This window comes from Apiospora phragmitis (assembly GCF_038363925.1).
Source record: "Apiospora phragmitis strain CBS 135458 chromosome Unknown utg000006l:1.0-5683423.0:1.0-5690449.0, whole genome shotgun sequence".
NCBI lineage: Eukaryota > Fungi > Ascomycota > Sordariomycetes > Amphisphaeriales > Apiosporaceae > Apiospora > Apiospora phragmitis.
In genome coordinates, this window is record NW_027117404.1 from 3,061,609 (window position 1) to 3,082,755 (window position 21,147).

Genomic DNA, 21,147 nt, shown 5'->3' on the forward strand with positions numbered 1-21,147 from the left:
AGTCACTCGCGCAAACGGCTGCCGAGACGGCGGAAGTTCAAGTAAAAGCGACACCAGGAGCAGCCGCTTCGATAGCCCACACTCCTCCACCCACCCCATATCGGCGCCCTTTGACACATGGCTTGACATACATACTGGGTTGGATGGTGTGTGGGTGAGCAAACTGCTAATCAGTAACGAGAGGAGATAGGTGGATGGCCGTGGGAATGTAGAGTAGTAGCGTGTCTGGTGGATATCGCCCATAAAGCGGGGTTGGTTCAGGGAGTCAATTTTCAAGTACCTATCGTGAGTCTAAAGAAATCTCTTGCGCGAGATCAAACCTCCGAGGGACCACATAATGAGCCCGTTGATCAGGTAGAACCTACTCATATCAGAACTCAGGCCGCATCTCAGATGCAAACCGCTGTTGATTACCTAAATTACCGGAGTCCGGCCGTGTCTTGTCTCCCATGATTGAGTCATTTCTAGTAAAGCAAATATACTTACTGAATGGCGGCCACAGCTAACCCACGTCCAACCCTTTGAAGTTTAGCCGGGGCAAACATTTGCTCATTATTCCCGGAATGAAGCCCGCCACCAGATGCGGCCCGGTCCTGTGTAACGATTTTGGTCCATATCATTCATGTGAACTCATGCATCTAATAATACGGCACCGATATCGCCCCAAGACTACCCGGCAGTTTACCGCAAGTCATCATGATTGATCCCGGCTGCCCGGTGCTCGGCAGTGGATCTATAGTCTTAGGCGGCGCCCTTCTAGCGACAGGCCTACATCTCATCAATCTCATCAAATGTCAAAGCCCGAGGCTTGGATCCCAACCGCTGTGGCCGAACCCCCAAGACTTGCAATCACGATACTGGCATTCTGCTGTTGTCCCAACAAGACCATCATCAGATTGTCTAATCTACCTAACTAAGCACTAAGCTTGACTTCTCAAGGTGAATTGCACCATCAAAATTGCGAGCTATCAGTTCCCATCCCCCTTCATCTCATTACTCCGTGCTCCGAAGTGATAACTTTGAACGTGTCCCGTCTCGACCATCAAATATTCGTCAAAAAATCTCGACAACTCAGCAAATCAAGCAAAGTGTCTAAAGTCATGCTGATCTTACATGCCTCTCCCGTCTACTCAAATACCGACCCACCGTCGCCATTTCTTGCCAACTGACATCCAGTCTCTGCTCCGAATCGTGTCATGCACTTTGGATCGGCAAGCAGCTTCCTCGCAGCCGTTATCCGACCAGCCCAGGGCGACCTCATCAGCCCACCACATCTGGTCTTCGCCTTCAGCCTTCAAGCTGATTGAGACGGATGTGAGAGACTTGAAGTTCACGACAGGAACAGATAGAAGGCTGCAGTCACTCGAAGAACAGGCAGGAACATGAACAACCTGCGCTGCCACCTCGATGTCGGCAAGTGACCCAGCGTCCAATTGATGGCCCTTGAGAGTGAAGATACATTCCGACTCAGCAGAAGAGCAACCCAGACGGACACTGTAGAAATCAAATGCAAAACACTCAGAGACCTGCTTGGGACCAGTGCTGAAATTTGCAGAGTTATCGGGCCCATCAATCATGTCCATCGCTGGTTGCAGGTACTGGAGCACCAATTTACCCGACGACTCTGACTTGACCACCTCGATACCGTCTGAGAACCAGAAACGATGGTAAGGGCTCAGGAGAGGTACTGGATGAGGAGCTTGGGATCCAGCGTGTCCACGTCCCACAAGTGGCTGAATGTCTTGGAACTGGGTAAAGTCAGCAACGCGTACAGATTGATCTCGGAATCAAAGGATGACTTACATCAAATGTGAAATTACCCGAGTCTGCCAGATTGCCGCAAGAAAACGCGCGCTTGCTCGGGCTACTACCGAATGCATACCCACCGACAGTGGACGATGCTGCAAGTTGCATAGTAGCATTACTGGAAGGCTCATCGGAAAGGACCACTGGGCTCGGAAGTGTGATCATAGTCAAGTCAACCGTGGGATTTGCAACCTCAGCTGCCATCATACTCAACCCCAGCGAAGGTGTCGGGGCAGATATCATGGTTAGGCCAGCTGCAGAAGTTGAAGTAGATGTCATGGTTAAATTCATCGTGGAGGATGCGCTAGCTGACTGTGTTACTCCGATTGACGAGTTGGTGGCTGCTGACTGGGAGCTGGACGAGTTCGAAGTGAATTGAGCTGACTGCGTCGTCAAGCTTGTCGTAGTCGCTGTGATGCTCGACGAACTTGAAGTGACCGCGACCGAAGAGGACTGCGACGATTCTGAGGTGGTAGCTGTGGCATTGCTGGAAGAGGACAAGCTCGTGGAGGAACTGATTGTGGAGCTGTTGGTGTCCGAAGTGCTGGACAACGACAATGTAGTGGATGTGGGTGCGGATGTTGCATTCCATCCACTGGTAGGAACCGAGGAGAGAAGGCTTGATGTAGAGGTTGCTCCAACAGGGTCAGCACCGGATGCCTGGTCTGCTGTAGTCGATGCCAGGGTTGATGTGGAAGACAATTCCAGGGTTGATGTGGAAGTCGATGCAAGAGTTGACGTGGAAGTTGACGTGGAAGTTGACGTGGAAGTTGACGTGGAAGTTGACGTGGAAGTTGACGTGGAAGTTGACGTGGAAGTTGCTCCTACAGCACCCGCATCAGATGATGCATCTTCAGAGCAAGAAATGGTGGTTATTCCTTGGCCTGAAGGCTCCGTGCCACCACTGTTGCTAGGCCAGACGGTTTCAATACTAGGCCAAATGGTTATAAGACTAGGTGTCTCCTCTGTTGAAACAGGCCAGATGGTCACGACACTGGGTGTTGTTTCAGTGGCAGGCGGCCAGATAGTCACAACACTGGGTGTCTCTTCTGTGAAGGATGAATAAGTCCAAGGCATGCCCGGCTGTCCAGTGGTTGAGCCCTCCGTGATAGTGATGACCCCGGGGACACCAGGTGTGGTAAGCTCTTCAGGGCATGGCGTCGAGAAGGTGGCGGAGCCAAATCCAGGTGGTGTTGCTAATAATCAATTGACGTTAGCTCTATCAGATCATACAATTGGTTGAGGCCAGGAACTTACCTATTGGGGTCCAAGGTATGGAGGGAACAACAACAGTGACTGTGCCAGACAAGGTAGATACGACCGGTGATATCAAAGCTGGGGTTGTCGGATAGCCTTCTCCTGGCCCAGTGTTGGGTATGGTGATAGTGAGGGTTGATGGTGCACTTCCTTGGCCTTGACCACCTGGTCCGGTACTTGGGCTTGGCCAGCCGTAGCCGCCGGAGAAAGTCTGGCTAGCTGAACCTCCAGAGCCTCCAGGACCTCCAGGACCTCCACCACCGGGCGAGACTCCAATGGTAGAGAGGATGACTGTTTGGGTCGGAGGAGCTCCACCGTAGCCGCCTTGAGGAATGCTGCTGCTCTCGCCACTGCCAGGTCCATTGGGTATTGGGTAGTGAATCGTGAGCGTGGTATAAGGGAGAGTGAGGGTGATTTCCGGCAGAGTGTGGGATGGACCAAACCCACCACCAGGTGTGCTACTCCAGCCCTGACCTCCAGGTCCTCCAGGAGGGGCAGAACCTTGGCCGTTGGGAGTAGAGTTTGGCAAAGTGACAGTCACGACAGGCCAAGGGTTAGAGGGGCCCCATCCGCCGCCAGGTGTGCTGCCCCATCCTTGGCCTCCTGGACCCCCAGGAGTAGCAGAAGGTTGACCGTTTGGAGGTACAGTGACAGTCACTTCTGGGAAAGGATTGGAGGGACCGATGCTGCCTTTGGGGACAGTGGTCCAACCTTGCCCGCCGTAGCTACCGTAGCTACCAGGGCTGCCACCACCGGGAGTATGGTAGGACAGGGTCAATGTGGGCTCAGGAAACGGATACGAACCACCTTCTCCTCCAGGGCCACCAGGAACGCTTGAGCCGCCTGTTCCACCTCCGGGTTCAGTGATGGTGATGGTTGGGAGTGCATATGGGTTGGTGACAGTACCAGTTGGGATGGCAATCGTGGTTATGCCTGAGCCTCCTTGGCCACCTGGAGGACCTTCAGGGGCAGTGACAGTGACAGTCGGAAGATAAGAAGGGCCACTCTGACCACCACCGCCGTTACCGCCGGGAGGAGGATTGTATGAGAGAGTCAGCGTGGGTTCTGGGAATGGATATGTTCCGCCGTATCCGCCAGGGTTGGTGCTGGCTTGTGATTCCCATGGTCCGGCAGGTGTACCCTCTGGAACAGTGACGGTCACAGTAGGTTCACTCATGCCTTGGCCGCCAGGTCCACCGGGAGAAGAAGAGACACCGAAAGGGCCACCTGGATATCCGCTTTGGGTTGCAGGAGGAACCGTGACAAGTGAGAAGGTGCCTATACCAGGAGATCCACCAGGGGGGCCCGGGTAGGTGATAGTGACTAAGCCGGGGCCAGATGGAATAGGTTCGCCGTTGGGACCAGTGGTGCAGGGGATGGTGAGGGATCCAGCAGGAGGCCAGCCAGAGGGCCATTGAGGTCCAGAGCCAGCAGAAACGCCAGAAGTGTAGCCGAATGGAGGATTGGGTTCAGTGACTGTGACCGTACTGGGAGGTGGGAGAATTACAGCTGTGGTGACGGTGACAAAGACAGTAGTGGGCGTAGGAAGAGGACAGGTAGCACCACCACCCGTGATCGAGGCGCCAGAACCACCAGGGTCGCCAGGACTGCCATAACCACCAGAACCGCTGGGACTGCCAGAACCACCAGAACCGCCGGGACCACCAGGGCCAGAGTTTGGAGCAGAGGTTGGGTTGCCGCCAGTTCCACCTCCGCCGCCATACTGTTGGGCCGAAGCTGACCCAAGTAAGGCAGCAAAGATGCCCGTTAGGGCAAGGTGCCGCATTGTGAGTGCGTGTAGGCTTTGGTATCTACCTTGCTGTGGGTGTGTGTATGGTGACGGAAATGAGTGACGATAAGGAGTGACAATGGTTGGAGTTTGGTGTAGAGAGCGGCAGAGAAGAGAAGAGAGATGGATGGGAGAAGTTTGAGGGAGAAGGTCTGTCGGTTTCTGTGCAAGAATTAAAAGATGGACGGAAATCTCTGAAACGGCCACATGGAGTGGGTGCCTAGTCTGCTCCTGCCCTCCTTCCTATACTCTCCTTATCAGAGTGCAGACGCTGTCATTGAGGACTCTCCTTCCCCGTTTCCACAGTAAGGCCATGTGGCTAGAATGGATCCAGGGCCCAGCAATGGCAACTCACTCCTTCCCCAAGACTAAGTCCCATGTGCACTTGAGAGGAAGTAGAAGTTTCCATTACAGCCCCCAACCAAACAGTCCAGTCGGTTGCCGTAGGAGGTAGATGATGTAGCCATCTTTGGGCAGTTGCTTTTAGTTTTGGCAGGAGGCAACGACCACGTTGAATGTGTGCTCGAAATCACCGTTTCATGCTGAAACTGACTACAATCCAATTGTTGAAGTCATCAAAACATGCATGTGTTGTTGTTGACGTATAGCTTAGGCCGTTCCGACAGAACCGAGATTTCTAAGCTGGCTGAGCACTTTTGATGACATGATATTAGCACGAAGTAGCAGTAGGTATGTCGTGACTCCGACCAAGACATTGGCCTTTTTCATCAACTCTACCTACCTGCATACCCTTGGAGGGCAATGGCCATTAAAATGTACTCTTCCGGAGTTGAACCCCGTATTCAGCTCCTGAGGCTCCAGTGCTTTCTACATGTATTGATGGATGATATATGCTGGGGAAGTCGCGCTGTAGTGTTGAGCAGTGTGCTCCACCGCTGCCTTTGAGTTCACTCGTTGATGTACCTGATATGGATACCAATGTGTCATGGTCTATTGGGGAATGTCAGGTAGCTGTAAATGTTAAGCCTGCACGCGAGCCACCGTCTTTACCCCTTTCCTTGGATTTGCATGTAGCTTCTGGAGTGCGTAGTGAGTGCGTTGCTACACCTGCGAATCCACACGTGCTGTACTAGACGATGATGTCCAAAATAATGCATGCCACTCTTCATTGATATATATGTTCGACATGGTGATTTGGACGCACCAAGTCTATCTAGAAGACTAGATCTTTACAGTTGACATCCGTTGAGCTTGCTTCGCAGAGATGTAGCCTGGGAGTGCCTATGAGCAGCCCTGCCCCTGAACTAATCTGGGGAGGATTCGGAAAGTAAGTTAAGGCCTCTCCTCTAGTTCACCGTCTAGGGACGCTTGAGGTAGATAAGTGATGCGAGTGAGACATGTAACTACATCTTGCCAGTCAAGCGATGCGCTCCCGTGACATGTTCCGGCTATAGACTCTGCTTCACACACCTTCACCAGCCAGTCGCCGCCCATTGGTAGCCCAAGTCCCAAAGAGGATCTTCACACAAGCTGACGGATGTTGATTCTCGCTACATCCAAAACTAGACAGCGCAATTTATCGCCTAAGCCTAAGTGATAATTCTGATCTTGGTTTCATTCAGGGACGGCGAAGATGCGCCGGCTGGCGCCGAGCCGCAATGAAACGACTCGACGTAGAGCTTTGAGGCTATCACAATTACGAAACTAACAGACAAAATCAAAATTGGAGCTTGAGAGGTTAATCTGCATTAACTCATGTGGGCTGACTGTTCGTGGGGTCTACTTTCATGTCGCCGACTTAGACAGGAGGATTGTCTTGATACGGAGGGGGAGGCGCGTCTGGATGCTGTTCATCCGCGGCAGTAGCAGGCTCAGTTTCCTCTTGCACGATTGGAATCCCGACCGGTGGCCGCCTCTGACTTTCCTCTAGCCTCGCAGTCCACAAAGCGGCGCCCGTGGTCGACGTGAGGAGGAAGAAGAAAGACAGTATAGGCATGAGCTGCAGTACCATCGCCACGGTGCCGAACCAGGTGTACTCCCACATTCTCTTCTTAACCTCATGTTTGCTTTCCTTCTTGGTCAGGCCGCGCAGGGCGAACCATCGGTAGTGCGCAAAGGTCCCCAGCCTCGCGCCAGTGATGATGATGAAGGCGGGTGTTCCGACGAAGGGGATCAGGTTAAGCGGCAGGAAGACGATCAGCTCGATGATCTGAACCAGACTCCACGGCTGGTAGACCGCGGCCGTACTAGGCTTTCCGAGCATCTTGACCGAGTTCGGGGCATCGGGAAACAGGATGCGATGGGGTGCGACGAGGTCGGCGAAACCTTTATCAATGAGGGTTGCCTGTGGATAGTTCAATTAGCTTTCTTTGCCAACAAGCGCAAATCCCAAGCGAAAATCAAAATGCAAAAACACCAAGCGATGGTAGGACGTATACGTACATCGAAAACATCTACGCGGCATTCGTCCACGAAGAACCCCTCGAACAAACCTTGGATAATCACCAGGCCTTCTCCCAGCGTGAGCACCACGGCATTGAACCATGCGGCGCGACCGTGGAAGATGGCGAGGAACGCAAACTGCGGCAGGAAGGCGAAGGTGAAGAGTATCGTATACACCAAGAGCGATATGAGGGAGAGAGGCAGAAGCCGACTGATGAAGAGAGGGTAGTAGGCGGGATGTCGCAGGAAGTAGTATATGCCTCGCAGAGGATACGATGCCGCGACCAGCGCTCTCGTTACATAATTGACAGGTCTCTCAATCGGCCTGATAAGATGATGTAGATGGCTATTAGGGCCATGACCTTGCGATACTGAAGATGACATGTCTAGGCGACAACACTGGGAAAAGTTGGGGTATGTCGGCGATCAAAATGCATAGGTAGAAACGGAGGGAAGTTTAGGAACTATTGATACTATTCGCACGTGAAACCAGAAGCGAAGAATGGTGAGAAGCACAAGTTATGACGACGCCACAGTGTACATCGCTCATGTACGGACAGAAAGTGGCATCTACACTGTCTAATTGCACTGTCCCCTCATTCAGTTGCCTGCAAGCGTCTCACAATTGGTTACCCGGCACCAACATTCATGAGACACCAATTGCGCGTCAGAGCATTACGATCGTGCACTGAGAAACTGGATTCTGAGAAGAGACGCCAGCATTGATTCAGGGAATTGATTACATTAATGCAAAGGATAAAGCATGTATCAATTAGAGTACGTTAATGCTTCCAAGCTTTGGTGTACCATAACCGCTTACAGCTTATCAACCAGCTTCTGCGCCGCGTAAGACGTATTCGTTCCCCAAGTCTTCGCCGTGGACTGTGTGCACCCAGTCAGTAGGAAACCCCCGGAGATGGGGAAGGGGAAAGCACTTACCTGGAGATACAAGATCCCGTCCTCGATCTCGCACTCGCCATACGAGTCCTCCTTGAGCTTCTCCACGATGCGGAACTTGATCTCGCCCTTGCTGACAACGTCCCGGAACCCCTCCTGCAGCAGGTCATCGTCCTCGAACTTCTGATACTGGATCTGGCCCAGCAAACCATCAAAGTACGAGATGGCGCTGGCGCCCATGTACGACTGCCAGTCCTCGCGCAGCTCCGCCTTCTTGACCCGGCTCTCGGCCTGGAGCGCCGCGAAGACCTCCTCCCAGTTGGGGTTCAGCCGGATCTCGGGCCACGCCAGCAGCTCCGAGACCTTGGCGCGGATCGCCTCGATCTTGGGCTCGTAGTCCTGGCGGATGCCCGTGCGGGCCGCGAAGCTGAACGCGCCCTCTGCCGCCGGCGGCGGCGGCGCGTCGTTCAGCGCCTTGAGCAGCGTGTCGCGCTCCATGCAGTAGTCGATGTTGCAGCCCAGGTTGTCCGGCGCGAACAGCATGCGGAGCGCCCCGCGCTCGTCCACGTCGACGCCGCCGTACGTGAAGCGCTTGGTGAGGTCCACGTCCATCGTCAGGACGTGTGCGTGGCAGATGTCGTTGAGTTCCTTGAGCCCAGTCTCGCCATAGGTGCTCTCGTAGCTCTTGAGCTGCCAGATTGCGCCCTTGGAGTAGCTTTCCGCCAAGGCACACACGTAAAGTAAGTAAGACGGCTCGAGACAGCTCAAAGGGTAGGAACTATGATCGGCACTTACGCAGCGATACAGCTTCCGAGGGATTCCTTGGCGTAGCCATCGACGGCGTAGGCAAAGACCTCGTTAGGGTTCACCTCGACCGTCCATGGCACTGTCAGGATATCGGAAAGCTCCTTTTCTATCTCGGGTTTCTTGTTGTCCCAGTCATCGCGCACTGCGACTATTAGTGTTTTGACTCCAGATAAGAAAACGTGTGCGTTGACGAACCGTTCTTACGGAGAGCCAAAGGAAGCTTCTCGACGGGAGGTAGGCGTTCAGTCATTGTGGGTGAGTGTTAATTATGATTAAGATAGTTGGATTGGTGAAGACGTTTGTACGAGATCTTCAGTGACGTGTGTTTCTATGCCAAGAGCTCTAACGAGTGAATGTCAAGACAAGAGATCATGGTCCGCCTTATATAGCCAAGCAGCTCGCAGATGTATCGAGGATGGGATTCCAATTCCACATTCCCCTAGGTTTCTTGCTTGGAACTATTGCTACATGGAATCGTGTCATGGTGGACAGGCTTCGTCGACATGCAATGCCTCTTCCAGGGGTCTGGTCAGCCGCTGAGGCAGCCCTACAGATACAGCTAGAGCATGCTGATAAACTGGGGAGCTCGCCTAATTGTGTGGACTTCCAATAGTCTAAACGTAGTCGAATCCGCTATATGGTCTTTTGGAAGCTGGAATACGCCTCGTTGTCTCACGAGATTGGAGGTGAGGAGTTGTCATGTTTGCTAGTCAGTTGGGGCCGTCTTCAGCTGGTCTTGGCGAAGCCACTCGTGTTATAAGCGCGGAATATCTGCCGCTACTGGAGCTGCTTGAAGAGAAAACGGTTAATAGTGGTCAGTAGGATACTGCCGCGATGAAACGCCCCATTGGTTCTAGATTCCGGAGTTCTTAGGGCAGAGCCATCTTGAGCGGAAGGCAGGCTTCCATCGTGAACATGTGGGTTTCTCCTCTTTGAGACCTAGTCCCTGCAACGGAACTTGCTTGGAGCCATGCACCATTATCATCACCACTTTCATATTCTCACTCGACAGTGCCATTTTGTTTGGCGGAGATTGAAGTGCGAAACACCAGAACTCCTCCCTCCTCCTAGGCCACTACCATGTCCGAACTGTAAGAGCACCACGACTCCAGCCACAGAGAATCACCAGTAGCTAACTCCATGTCTTCGCTCTTCCAAAAGACCCCCCAAGGTCCGCGTCGGCATCCGCGACAGCTGGTCCAGCGAGGACGCGCCCGTCCGCAAGTCGCTGAAGAAGCTGAGTGAGATCCTCGGTCTCGACGTAGCCGTCGAGCCCGAGTGGCCGCTGCTGCTCGCGGCGCTCGATGGCTCGTACCTGGACAAGCAGGCACTCGTGCCGGCCGTGGCGCAGTGCGTGCGGGTCTGGTGCGACCTGCTCGCGGCCGCGCTCGAGGACGAAGACGCCAACGCTGAGTGGACCGAAACGCTCCTGGAGCGCGCGGACGGACTCTTGCGTTTGTTTCTTGAGGTACGAGCCGACTCTGACTCCTCCGAGGCGAGGATAAAGAGGTCTGATACTCATATAGGTTCAAGGCTCGAAGAATGAGGGCCTACGGCTGAGTTGGTCAAATGACAGGACTGGCTTCGTGGTCACGCTACCACGCGGCCAGATGCCTTATCTGACAGAAATCGAGGCCGCGCTTAGAGGACAGCTTCTGAACTGCTTCAAAAAAGACGCGAGCGTGTCACAATCCAATACTCTTACTTCCCTTGCCGCAGCGCCTGCGGATGACTGGGCGGACGTGTCGCTCGACGCCGCCACTGGAAATGCTGCTGTTGTGGAGGCCGCCGCGGAGGCCGATCGCCACACCAATACGCGATATGTGCCGCCGGCGAAAGCAGCATACAACGTGATGCCAGACTGCGGTACTTTGGCGCGACCAGACGATCTGCTTCTGAAGCCCCCATACCATCTCGTAGTTTACGACAGGGGCAGCGAAGAAGTGGAGATACACAGCAGCCACAGTCCGTCACTTCACCTTTTGAGCGAGTATCTCAAGAAGTGGTGCCGGGTCAATCAGCAGAATCACCAGAAAGTATGTATTCCCCTCGTCATAAGCCGCAGTCAGGGAAAGACTCGAGTTAACATATTTCATCATCTAGCCGCCCTGTGTGGAAATCAAATTGCATCAATCAGCATTCGGGTTGGGCCTGATATATGATCGGTTGACTTTGTCTGTCGACAGGCCACACGCGCAATATAGTGTGTCGCCCATGATTGTACTGTCACTTGTGGAAGGTGTGCTGGGTTACCAAAATGTGGGAAGCGAAGCGTCCTGCTGGAAGTTTCGCAAAGACGTTGAATTGAAGAGATATGGTTCATAGTCAGGTAATTTCTATGCCATGGAAATGGTGGTATGGAATTATACCCTAGTAAAAGCGACCTTATCACTGCAGTGTCCCTCGACTTCTAGGCTCGGTTCTCCACCATGTTAGCCAGGGCGGTGGGCCTGTCTTACTCTGGGAGGAATCTCTCTGTCTCTGTCTTGCTCCCGTCCTCTTGTTCCCGACACTGCTTTCTCGCCCTCCGATGTCTTGTGAACAGTACTAGAGATATCCACAGCAAGCAAAGGCTTATGATCAGTGCGACAGGGACAAGAGAGGACTGAATGATATTCGAATTATAAAGGCCACTGCAATACATCAAGATTAGCCAGAACGAACCAGACACGTAAGTAGTCATAGGTTTCCCTACAGAATCCCGTTGATTGGGCCACACATGGCGATAGCGGCTCCCAACCGTTTGTGATATCTCGAGAAAATGGTTGGCACATGAGTCTGGAGAAAAATGCTGTGATGCCGAATGCCAAGGAAGATCTGGACCATTATGCCAGCCATTACTATGCAGCCGGCATACATATGAGCTGAGACAGCTGTTTCAAAGGACTAGTGAATCAGGTTAGCGGTTCAGGATGTGTGGCATGTCAAGAGCGGCAGATAGATGGCATACATGTCCTGAAAGGGTCAAGTGCCTGAGCTTCAAAAATACGCCTACCAAAGCAGACGCGGTAGCGAAAGACTGCAAGCTGGCGTGAACCGAGAATGCGTACCTCCCACCCATTTCCATGGTTTCTCTTGACAAGAATGGCAAACTATCTCCGCCGTGTAATAGCCTGTTTCGCTCACGGATGTGTTCAGAACCGAGAGCCTTGCATGCGTGTCGTGTATGGCCGGTGGGTAGTGCCCTCTAATCCGCATGAACTTCAGTATCCGCTCCAGTACTTGGAATAGATCTCTTACTCACGTAGTTGATCTAACGCCCACTGTCAAACCTAGGGAAGGAGTTTTAGCAACTGAACAAAAGTTGGGCATCTTGAGATTCACTGTACGTACCGTCAAGCTTGCTATTCGGGTAGAATAAGAACATGAGCGCGCCATCCATAGCCAAGCCACGTCCAAAAGCCGCCCATCCCAAACTTCTGGGGGATTTTCCTGAAAAGAGAAGATGGTACGTGGACGCGTTGCTACCTAGGGCTGAGAAGCTCATACAAATGTCCAAATCTCGTACGTTGTCAACTTGGCAGAATTGAGTGAGAAGCGTATGGCAGGACGAAAGGAGAGATGCTACAACGACAACTAAGGTGATTAGAGGCGCCATGAATGGGGTGTGAAACGCAAACTACAGGTAAAGCCGTGGTGATGAGCAACAAACGCTTCTTGGAAGGGCGTTAGGAAGCAAGCAAGACAGTTCTTGGTGGCGATTATGGCACAAGATCACCCTGGCCTATTGCATAACGTCACTGTCGCTTTGAGGGTTAACATTGGAAGCTGTGCTTCTGCTTAGATGTGTGTATACCGATAACGGCTGTAATCGGCCAAGGAAGTTGAAAGCGAAGAAGCAATCTTTCCGCGATATTCCATGTCTATGTGCTTACAAGACGATAGGGGCCTACTATCTTACATGTAGGTTTTGGAGTTGGACTTGGCTAGAATGATGACTTGTATGAGATAAGGGGGAGAAAGGCCGGGGGCGCCGTATCGCCGTATCGTGGATCGAGATAAGCAGGCCCATTTCTGTCTTACATACGGAGCAGTATGCATGATAGAGACATCTGGCCAGGATTATACCATTCTCCACTTAGGTTCCTATTGTGTGCGGCCAAGCAGGTTTTAGCATCATCCACAGTCTATATCTAAAGCTAGCTACTCCGTACACAACACATACATACACACATGCATGTGTATTACTGGTCATGCGGCACGATATGACACATTGATGAGTATGGAGTACGCCATTGATTTACTATGTACGTGCGAGGTACATGCCTGATACTTTCCTTGTGAGGTTGCAGTACTTTGGCTACTAATGCTGCATGCCAGTATGACAATAGGGTGCTGTTCATCTTACCAAGATCGGCACTCGTGTTCGGCAAGCGGTGGCCTTTTTCTCTGTTCACTGATGACCCCAACAATTCTCTGTCCTTATTCTCACGAGGTGGAATGAAGCGAAGCCTTGCTGCTTGTGTTTGCCTCCCGTAACCCCCTTCCCCTCTCGCCCTTTTCTTTTTTGTGTATCCAGCTTCACTCTTGGTGATCGATGCATTCATCATGTTTCGCTTCCAGAAGGCAAAGAAAATTACGAACGGTTTGTTCGTGGGCTCCGGCTATAATCCTGTTTGTGCAGATACTCTCGATTTGCCTGGAGCCCCAGAGAATATACATTCCCATACCACTTCAAAGGTGGGAGCCGGACGTCTTAGGGAGATAGCATGGGCCGCATTCTTTGTACTATGGACAGCTGCTTGTCTTCTTGTCGGATTTCATTTTCAGAAGTAAGCTAAAGCACCCCTCCACGGACCACCCCTTCACGGACCACCGCGTTTCGCTTTATAAACGCGTTAGACCCTTAAATAATAATATAGATTTCTTTTATTACTTTTACCTCTTAATTATATATATTATTATTATTTTATTCTTTTTTTTTAATTATTTCTTTATATCGTTATTTAATACTTAAAGATGCGCGTAAGCTGCGATACGTGACGTAAAGCTCGAACTAAGTGTTCGTAAAGCCGTCTATAAATAAGATGCCGACCGATCTTATATTATGCGGCGCCTAGCCGGTATACCGACGCGATAAGAGCTAAATAAAGACCGGCAGGTATTATTACTATTTTTTAAAATTTAATTAACGAATTAAGCTATCGGTTAAGCTAGACTAGGCTTTACACTAACGCTTATTAAGTTTAAATATATAGCTTAACGAATACTAAACGCTTTCGAGGCGTCTTATACGTTAAAGTAATATTAATATATTCGATTTTTAATTAAAAACGAGTTCGTTAAAACTATTAAGTTTAAAATAATTAATTATAACCGCGTTAATAGAGCAATTATTATTAATATTAATGTTTTTTTAATAGATTTAATACTTTAAAACTAATTAATATCTCTTTTAAACGCTTTTATAATACTAACAAAATGAGTATTAGCTAAGGTATTAGCGGTAACCACTAGGTGGTTACCGAAGCTACTAGCCATCTAGCCTTTAAAAAAAACGTCGAAAAAGGGGAATAAATTACTACTTTAAAGTGTATAAGCTATAATAGGGTAGCCCTCTCGCCGTTAATTATTTTTAAAGGGGCCGACGTTTAAAGCTAGTGGTTTCTAGACTAAGATAGTTATTTTTAAGATAACTAGCGGTTTAAAACATCGTTTAAAAAGTGGACTAATAATTTTATAATATTAGATTAAATTTAAAATGTTTTTATTTTTTATATTCGGTTTCGTTACGGTAATAAATAAGTTATTTTAATTTATAATAGTTATAATTTATATATAAATTATTACGACCCGACTTAATTATGCGGCTAAGAACCTCACTTACCGGCACGAAACTACTATACCTCGACTAGGCTATAATACTATAGTTATAGACTATACCGCTAGCTATATTAATATAAAGCTAGGCTTTCCTTAATAATAAGTAACGATAATATTATTTCGCCCGGCGATGGGACGAATACGCCTATAAGCGATAGCGGCCGTTAATAAGTCACGTAACGCGACGAACGTTTAAACGAAACTATTAAGTAATATAAAACGAGATTAAAAAAGATTACTAAGTAATATTAAACGCGTTTAAGCGAGATTATTAAATAATAACGGATTAAAAAAAAATTAAATATATAATTACGAACGTTTTTTATATATTTTATATAAATATTTTTTATTTTAATAATTAATTTAATTTATTAATAAAATAAATAACTTTAATAACTTTATTATAAATACTTTTAAATTTATATACTTTAATTATTTTCGTTTTTATAAATTATTATTTATTATATTAATAAAAGCGGACTTTTATTACACGTTTAAATACTTTTTTATATTATTAATATAAACCTTAATACATCTTATTAAGTTTTTTTTAAATCTTAGATAACGTTCGTTATATTTTAATTACTTTTATTCTTATAAGTTATTATTTAAACCTTTAAATAATAATACTATAAGAACTATATTTACGCCTAGCCTTAGTAATACTGTCCGATAAGGGAAGATCCCTATTATTACCCTTAGCACTTCTTAGCGAAACCCTACTATAAAGGTTAATAATAACGATAATAATAACAAGCCTATTCGATAAACGTTAATTAAACGAATTAAAAAGTTCGAGTAAGAAAGCGCTAATTATTAATATTATTATATACGGCTTAAAAAAGAGTATAACGAGCTCCGAATTAAAGATATCTTAAAATAAATACCTTATAATATTAATAAATTATATAAAAAAAATACTTCTCTTTTATATAACTATTAATATTATTTAGACCTTTATTATACTTAAAAAGAGTATAAAAATTAATATTTTAATATTATTTAACGAAATAAATAAGAATTTTCGAAACTTTCTCGTTTAAGTTAAAACCTATTAACGATTTTATAAAAGAACGTTTTAAAACATTACTTAATAAGTCGTTTATGTTAGCTCGTTTTTTAAAAATAAGGCACTTGTTTAATTCGAACTTTACTTAAATAAATTCGTAAAAAATAATTAATAAGTTAAGCTATGCCGTACGGAGGTATAACGAATCTTCGAAAGCTACGATAACTTCGAGTAAGCTTTTAAGTCACTTTTTTAAAACCTCGACGAAAAACGACAGGTAGAGAGGGAACTTAAAACCTTTAAATAAAAGGGATTAGCCGCCTTTTACACAGCCGAATTCCGACGTATTATAATTCGATTAAATTATATTAAAGCTACGAAAATTATAATATATTATTAAGGCTTAAAAAAAAAACGTTAAAAATAAACTTAGCCGGTTAAATACCTTTAATAATTTTTTTTCGTATATAGAATTTATTATTAAAATCGATACTCGTATATATAAATAACGCTACGAGAAATAAAGCTTACTATTATAATAAACTAATTAAATTTAAATTAATACCGAATAATTATATTAATATAATAACATACCGCTTAAAAATATTACGGCGTATAGCTATTATAGTAGACTTATAGATTTCGATATTATTAAATATAATAATTTAAATAAAAAGTAACGCGTTATTTATTATAACTATTAAAAATAAAGATATTACGCTCGAGAATATCGAGTATTAAAAAAAAACTTTCGATAAATACTAAACGAATAACACGTTAATATTATTAAAGTAAAAAACACCTTAATAATAATTATTAAAAGTAATAACGTTATTATTAAACATGGTAGCCTATTCTGGATAGCCTATTACAACGACGGGTACGCCTCACACCTGGCGGACAAGGAAGGTACTAGATGGTTTCTAAAAACCCCCAAGGGTGGAAACCATAACCGGAACGTCGCGATACTGCGGAAGGAGTAACCCCCCCTACATAACGATAATAGCGATTTTATAAACGACATTATAAGTTAACCAGCGTAATTATTAAACTATAAATGTTTAATTAATATATTAATAAAAGAATTAATAAATAAGATTATAAAGTTTAAAAATTTAAAGACTAATAAATAATTAACTATTTTTAATATCCCTTACTTCGATTTAAAACGTTTATATTAAGTACTTATTACAGCTAGGTTTAATTAAAGAATCTATAATAATTACGCGGTAAAAAACGATACTTAAATCTCTTTTATATATAAAGAATACTTTATACTCTTATAAATTTTATATGTACATAATATTTATATAAAACACCTCGCGAAAAAACTCGAATACGAATAGTTTTCTCGAAGGATCGGTAAACGACCTATTACGTAATTATACCTTAACTATATTATTAAAAAAATCCGAACGTTAATTTTTAATAAACGGCGCGTATACTTATTAATATAAAAAGATTTATAATAGCTATAATAATATTATTTAAAAGGACGAGATTAAAAGGAGTATTTTAAAAACTAATACTTTAAATACGTTTAAAAAAAATCGCGAGTTTATAAACGTTTAAAAAAAAACGCTTAATACTTTTAAAATATATAAATATATACCTAATAAAAAAAACGCCTTAATTTATTAAAAAACTTATAAAACGTTTATAAATTATCGCGAACTTAATAAACTTTTAAATTACTCGAAAAACCCGAGTTTTAAGTATTAAAGATAGTATTTTATACGAAAAGGAGTATAAAAACACCCTTAGCGGTATATTAAAAAGCGCCTTATAAAAAACGAAAAGAATAATAATAACGATACGAAGATTGATCGTAAAGAAATATTAATTACTTATAAGAGCAGCGTTCGAGAAATAAACGCCGCTTATTATAAAAGGACGATAATAGGCGAATTAAAATAGGTCCCTATATTAAATAATAAATAATCGAGCTATTTATAAATATATTATATTAATAATAAGTATAAAAAGAGTTTATATTAAAGCGCTACTCGATAACGGAACGTAAAGAAATTATATTTTACTACGAATCGTTAACCGCCTTAAACTCGAATAATAAGAAAAAAACGCCTTATACCGATTTAAAACCGTTAATAAAAAACTTATAACTTATAACGATAAAGAAATACGGAAAGAAATCGCGAACCTTTCGGTCGATATCGGAAAACGCTATAAACGAATTACGTATAATATCACGGACGTCGCAAAATACGACATAATTTTAAAAATACCTTAATTATAAGTAAATAATTTTAAAATTAATTAAAAAATAGGCTAACTTTAATAAGATATATTAAAAAGAGGTTTAATTAATAAGTAGCGGTTTAAAAAATAACCCCTTAATAAACTTAAAGTTTTTAAAATATATATTATTATTAGGAAACCTAAGCCGAACGTTATAATAATTATATTAAAAAAGTACCGGTAATTCGAAACTCTTTTTAATAAAAAACTAAAAATAAGCTTACCGCTTTATATATAATAAAATTATAAAATACCCTTTAAAAATAGGAAAAAACCCCTATTTATACCTATATATAAACTTAACCAGGAGTATAAACAAGTCTTAAAAGAGTATATCATAGAAAATCTCGAGAAAAGAGTTATATAACTATTCACGTCGCCAGCAGGCTTCCCTATCCTCTTTATCCCGAAAAAGAGCAAGGACGGGAAACTTAAGTAGCATATATACATCGATTACTAAAAGCTTAACGAAATCATTATTAAGAACCGGTACCCCTTACCTCTAATCGGCGATTTACGAAATAAATTATTAAACGTTAAAATCTTTATAGTATTTAATCTCTTTAATATATATAACTTAATTCGAATTAAGGAAAGAAAAGAATAAAAAACCGCGTTTCGAACTAAATATAAATATTCCGAATATTAAGCTATATTATTTAATTTAATTAATATATTAATTAGCTTTTAATTTATAATTAATTATATTTTATAAAAATACCTAGATAAGTTTATTATAATATATCTCGACAATATCTTTATTTACTCCGAGAATAATAAATAGTATTAAAAATACGTAAAACTAATATTCTAAAAGCTATAAAACGCTAACCTATTAATTAACCTAAAAAAGAGCGAATTCTACTAACGATCCGTTATATTCGTAAAATACGTAATATCCCTTAAAAAAACCCGGATAAAACCTTCTAAAGTCTTAATAATTAAAAAATAACCCACGCCTATAAGCGCTATAAAAGTTAAATCTTTTTTAAAATTAACTAATTATTACCGGATATTTATCCCCGGATTTAATAAATTAGTAATATTTTTAATAAACTTAACGAAAAAAAATAAACTATTTTAATAAAAAAAAAAAGACTAAGCCTTTTACGATATTAAAAAGCGAATCTTTAACGAACTAATACTCCGCGTAACGGACTTTTCGAAACCTTTTAAAATTAAAACCGATATATCGAACTATATAATCGGAGGATAATTAAATTAATAAAACGATAATTAAAAATCGCACTTTATTGTATTTTTTTTTTAAAAAAACTTAATTATTAAATATATAATAAAGAGTTAATAACTATTATTAAAACTTATAAAAAATAAAGATATTATTTTAACGAAATAATAAAACTAATTAAAATTTATATTAATTATAAAAACCTTATAATATTTATTATTATTAAAAAGTTAAATAAATAATAAATACGATAATTTAAATTCCTTTCGAAATTTAACCTCACTATTATTTACTAGAAAAGTAGCGAGAACGGTCGCGCCGACGCACTAAGCCGATAACTAAACCATTAAAAAAAGGTCCCGCTCGAAACACGAACTATCCTTACGTACGACTAAGATAGTAACCTTATATCGTCGAAATAATTAAATATTACGAGTCACGTTTAATATAGTAACGAATAAATTACTAAGTTCTAGTAACTTAATTAAGGCCTCGATTCTATTAACCACCCCGGGGATCGCTTCGAAAACTGCGACGACCCCACCTTTTATTAAAATGAGATCTATATTTTTAAGCGGTATTATAAAGACTTTATTAAAAAGTTTTACGAACACCCTATATATAGATATTAAGGAATATTTAAAACTTAAAAACGAATTATTAAATAATTTAATTATAAGAACTTTAAACTAATTATAATTAAAGTTATTAATAAATATAACTTATATAATAAAACTAAATCCGTAAGATATTAACCGTACGGAGAGTTATAATTAATTTCACCGCTAAATAAAGCGTAGAAAACGATCGTACTCGATTTTATAATTAAACTACCCCCGTTCGAAAGAACCCTTAACTAAAATTAATTACGACAATATCTTAATAATTACGGATAAACTCATAAAATACACTTACTTTTTACCGTATAAAGAGTTTAGTAATATTAACGACCTAGCTTATACCTTCCTCCGTATTATTATTAACTAGTACGAATTACTAGAAATAATTATTTCCGATTAAAATAAGTTATTTATAATAAAATTTTAAAAATTACTTATAATATAACTCAATATTAAGTATAAGTTATCTATAATTTATTACCTTTAAACGAATAAATAAATAAAAAGAATAAATTAAATATTAAAATAATACTTACGCTGCTACGTTAACTATAAATAAAATAACTAGGTACAATTATTACCTATAGCTTAATTCGCTTATAATAATGTAATTAACGAGATTACACATATATTATTATTTCGAATAAACTACGGGTATAACTTAAAAATTATTAAAAAACCTTTAAAAAAAAAGCTAGTATTAATCGTAACTATTTAAATTAAAAAATTAAAAGAATTTTAAATTATATTATAATAAAACCTCACTTTCTTTTAATAATAAATAAAAAGATACGCTAACTAAACAAGGTTAAAAAGACTAACCTTTAAAAAAGGAAAAAAAGTTTACCTCTTATAACGAAATATTAAAATAAAGCGACTAAGCAATAAACTAGACTTTAAAAAAATTAAACTATTTAAAATCGTAAAAATCGTTTTAAAAACTAATTACTAATTATTACTACTTAAAATAATATAAATACACCCTATATTTTATATTTTATTATTTAAGCCAGCGGCTAAAAAAACGTTAATTAATACACGGCTAGAAGTCGAAATAAATTAACACGAGTATAAAATTAACGAAATTATTAATAAAAGAAAAAGAGGACGAGGCTTTTAATACCTCGTTTAATAAAAAAGGTACCTATTAAAAAATAATATTTAAGAGCTTAAAAAATATTTAACGAATATTATTAAAAAGCTGCGAACGTTTAAATAATAACTTTAAAGATCGGTTTAAAAGAGAAGTCGGTCGCGTTTTAATTAATAATACTAAAGCTCTTTTAAA

The 21,147-nt window shown here is 42.7% G+C and overlaps 4 protein-coding genes across 4 annotated transcripts; 1 reads left to right on the top strand and 3 right to left on the bottom strand.

Annotated features, from left to right (window-relative positions):
* Positions 1-1,130: 1,130 nt before the first annotated feature.
* PG994_006216 (uncharacterized protein) lies at positions 1,131-4,849 on the bottom strand (the record flags this gene model as incomplete). Its single annotated transcript, XM_066857625.1, has 3 exons — positions 1,131-1,748; positions 1,804-3,002; positions 3,064-4,849. The coding sequence occupies 3 exons, from the start codon at positions 4,847-4,849 to the stop codon at positions 1,131-1,133; spliced, it is 3,603 nt and encodes a 1,200-aa protein (XP_066716894.1).
* A 1,762-nt stretch (positions 4,850-6,611) lies between these two features.
* On the bottom strand, positions 6,612-7,639 carry PG994_006217 (uncharacterized protein; the record flags this gene model as incomplete). Its single annotated transcript, XM_066857626.1, has 2 exons — positions 6,612-7,157; positions 7,256-7,639. The coding sequence occupies 2 exons, from the start codon at positions 7,637-7,639 to the stop codon at positions 6,612-6,614; spliced, it is 930 nt and encodes a 309-aa protein (XP_066716895.1).
* A 432-nt stretch (positions 7,640-8,071) lies between these two features.
* Positions 8,072-9,209, bottom strand: PG994_006218 (uncharacterized protein; the record flags this gene model as incomplete). Its single annotated transcript, XM_066857627.1, has 4 exons — positions 8,072-8,137; positions 8,195-8,867; positions 8,948-9,101; positions 9,155-9,209. The coding sequence occupies 4 exons, from the start codon at positions 9,207-9,209 to the stop codon at positions 8,072-8,074; spliced, it is 948 nt and encodes a 315-aa protein (XP_066716896.1).
* Positions 9,210-10,039: 830 nt separating this feature from the next.
* PG994_006219 (uncharacterized protein) lies at positions 10,040-11,284 on the top strand (the record flags this gene model as incomplete). Its single annotated transcript, XM_066857628.1, has 4 exons — positions 10,040-10,050; positions 10,121-10,427; positions 10,486-10,995; positions 11,063-11,284. 4 exons carry the CDS (start codon positions 10,040-10,042, stop codon positions 11,282-11,284), a joined length of 1,050 nt encoding a protein of 349 aa, XP_066716897.1.
* Positions 11,285-21,147: the final 9,863 nt, after the last annotated feature.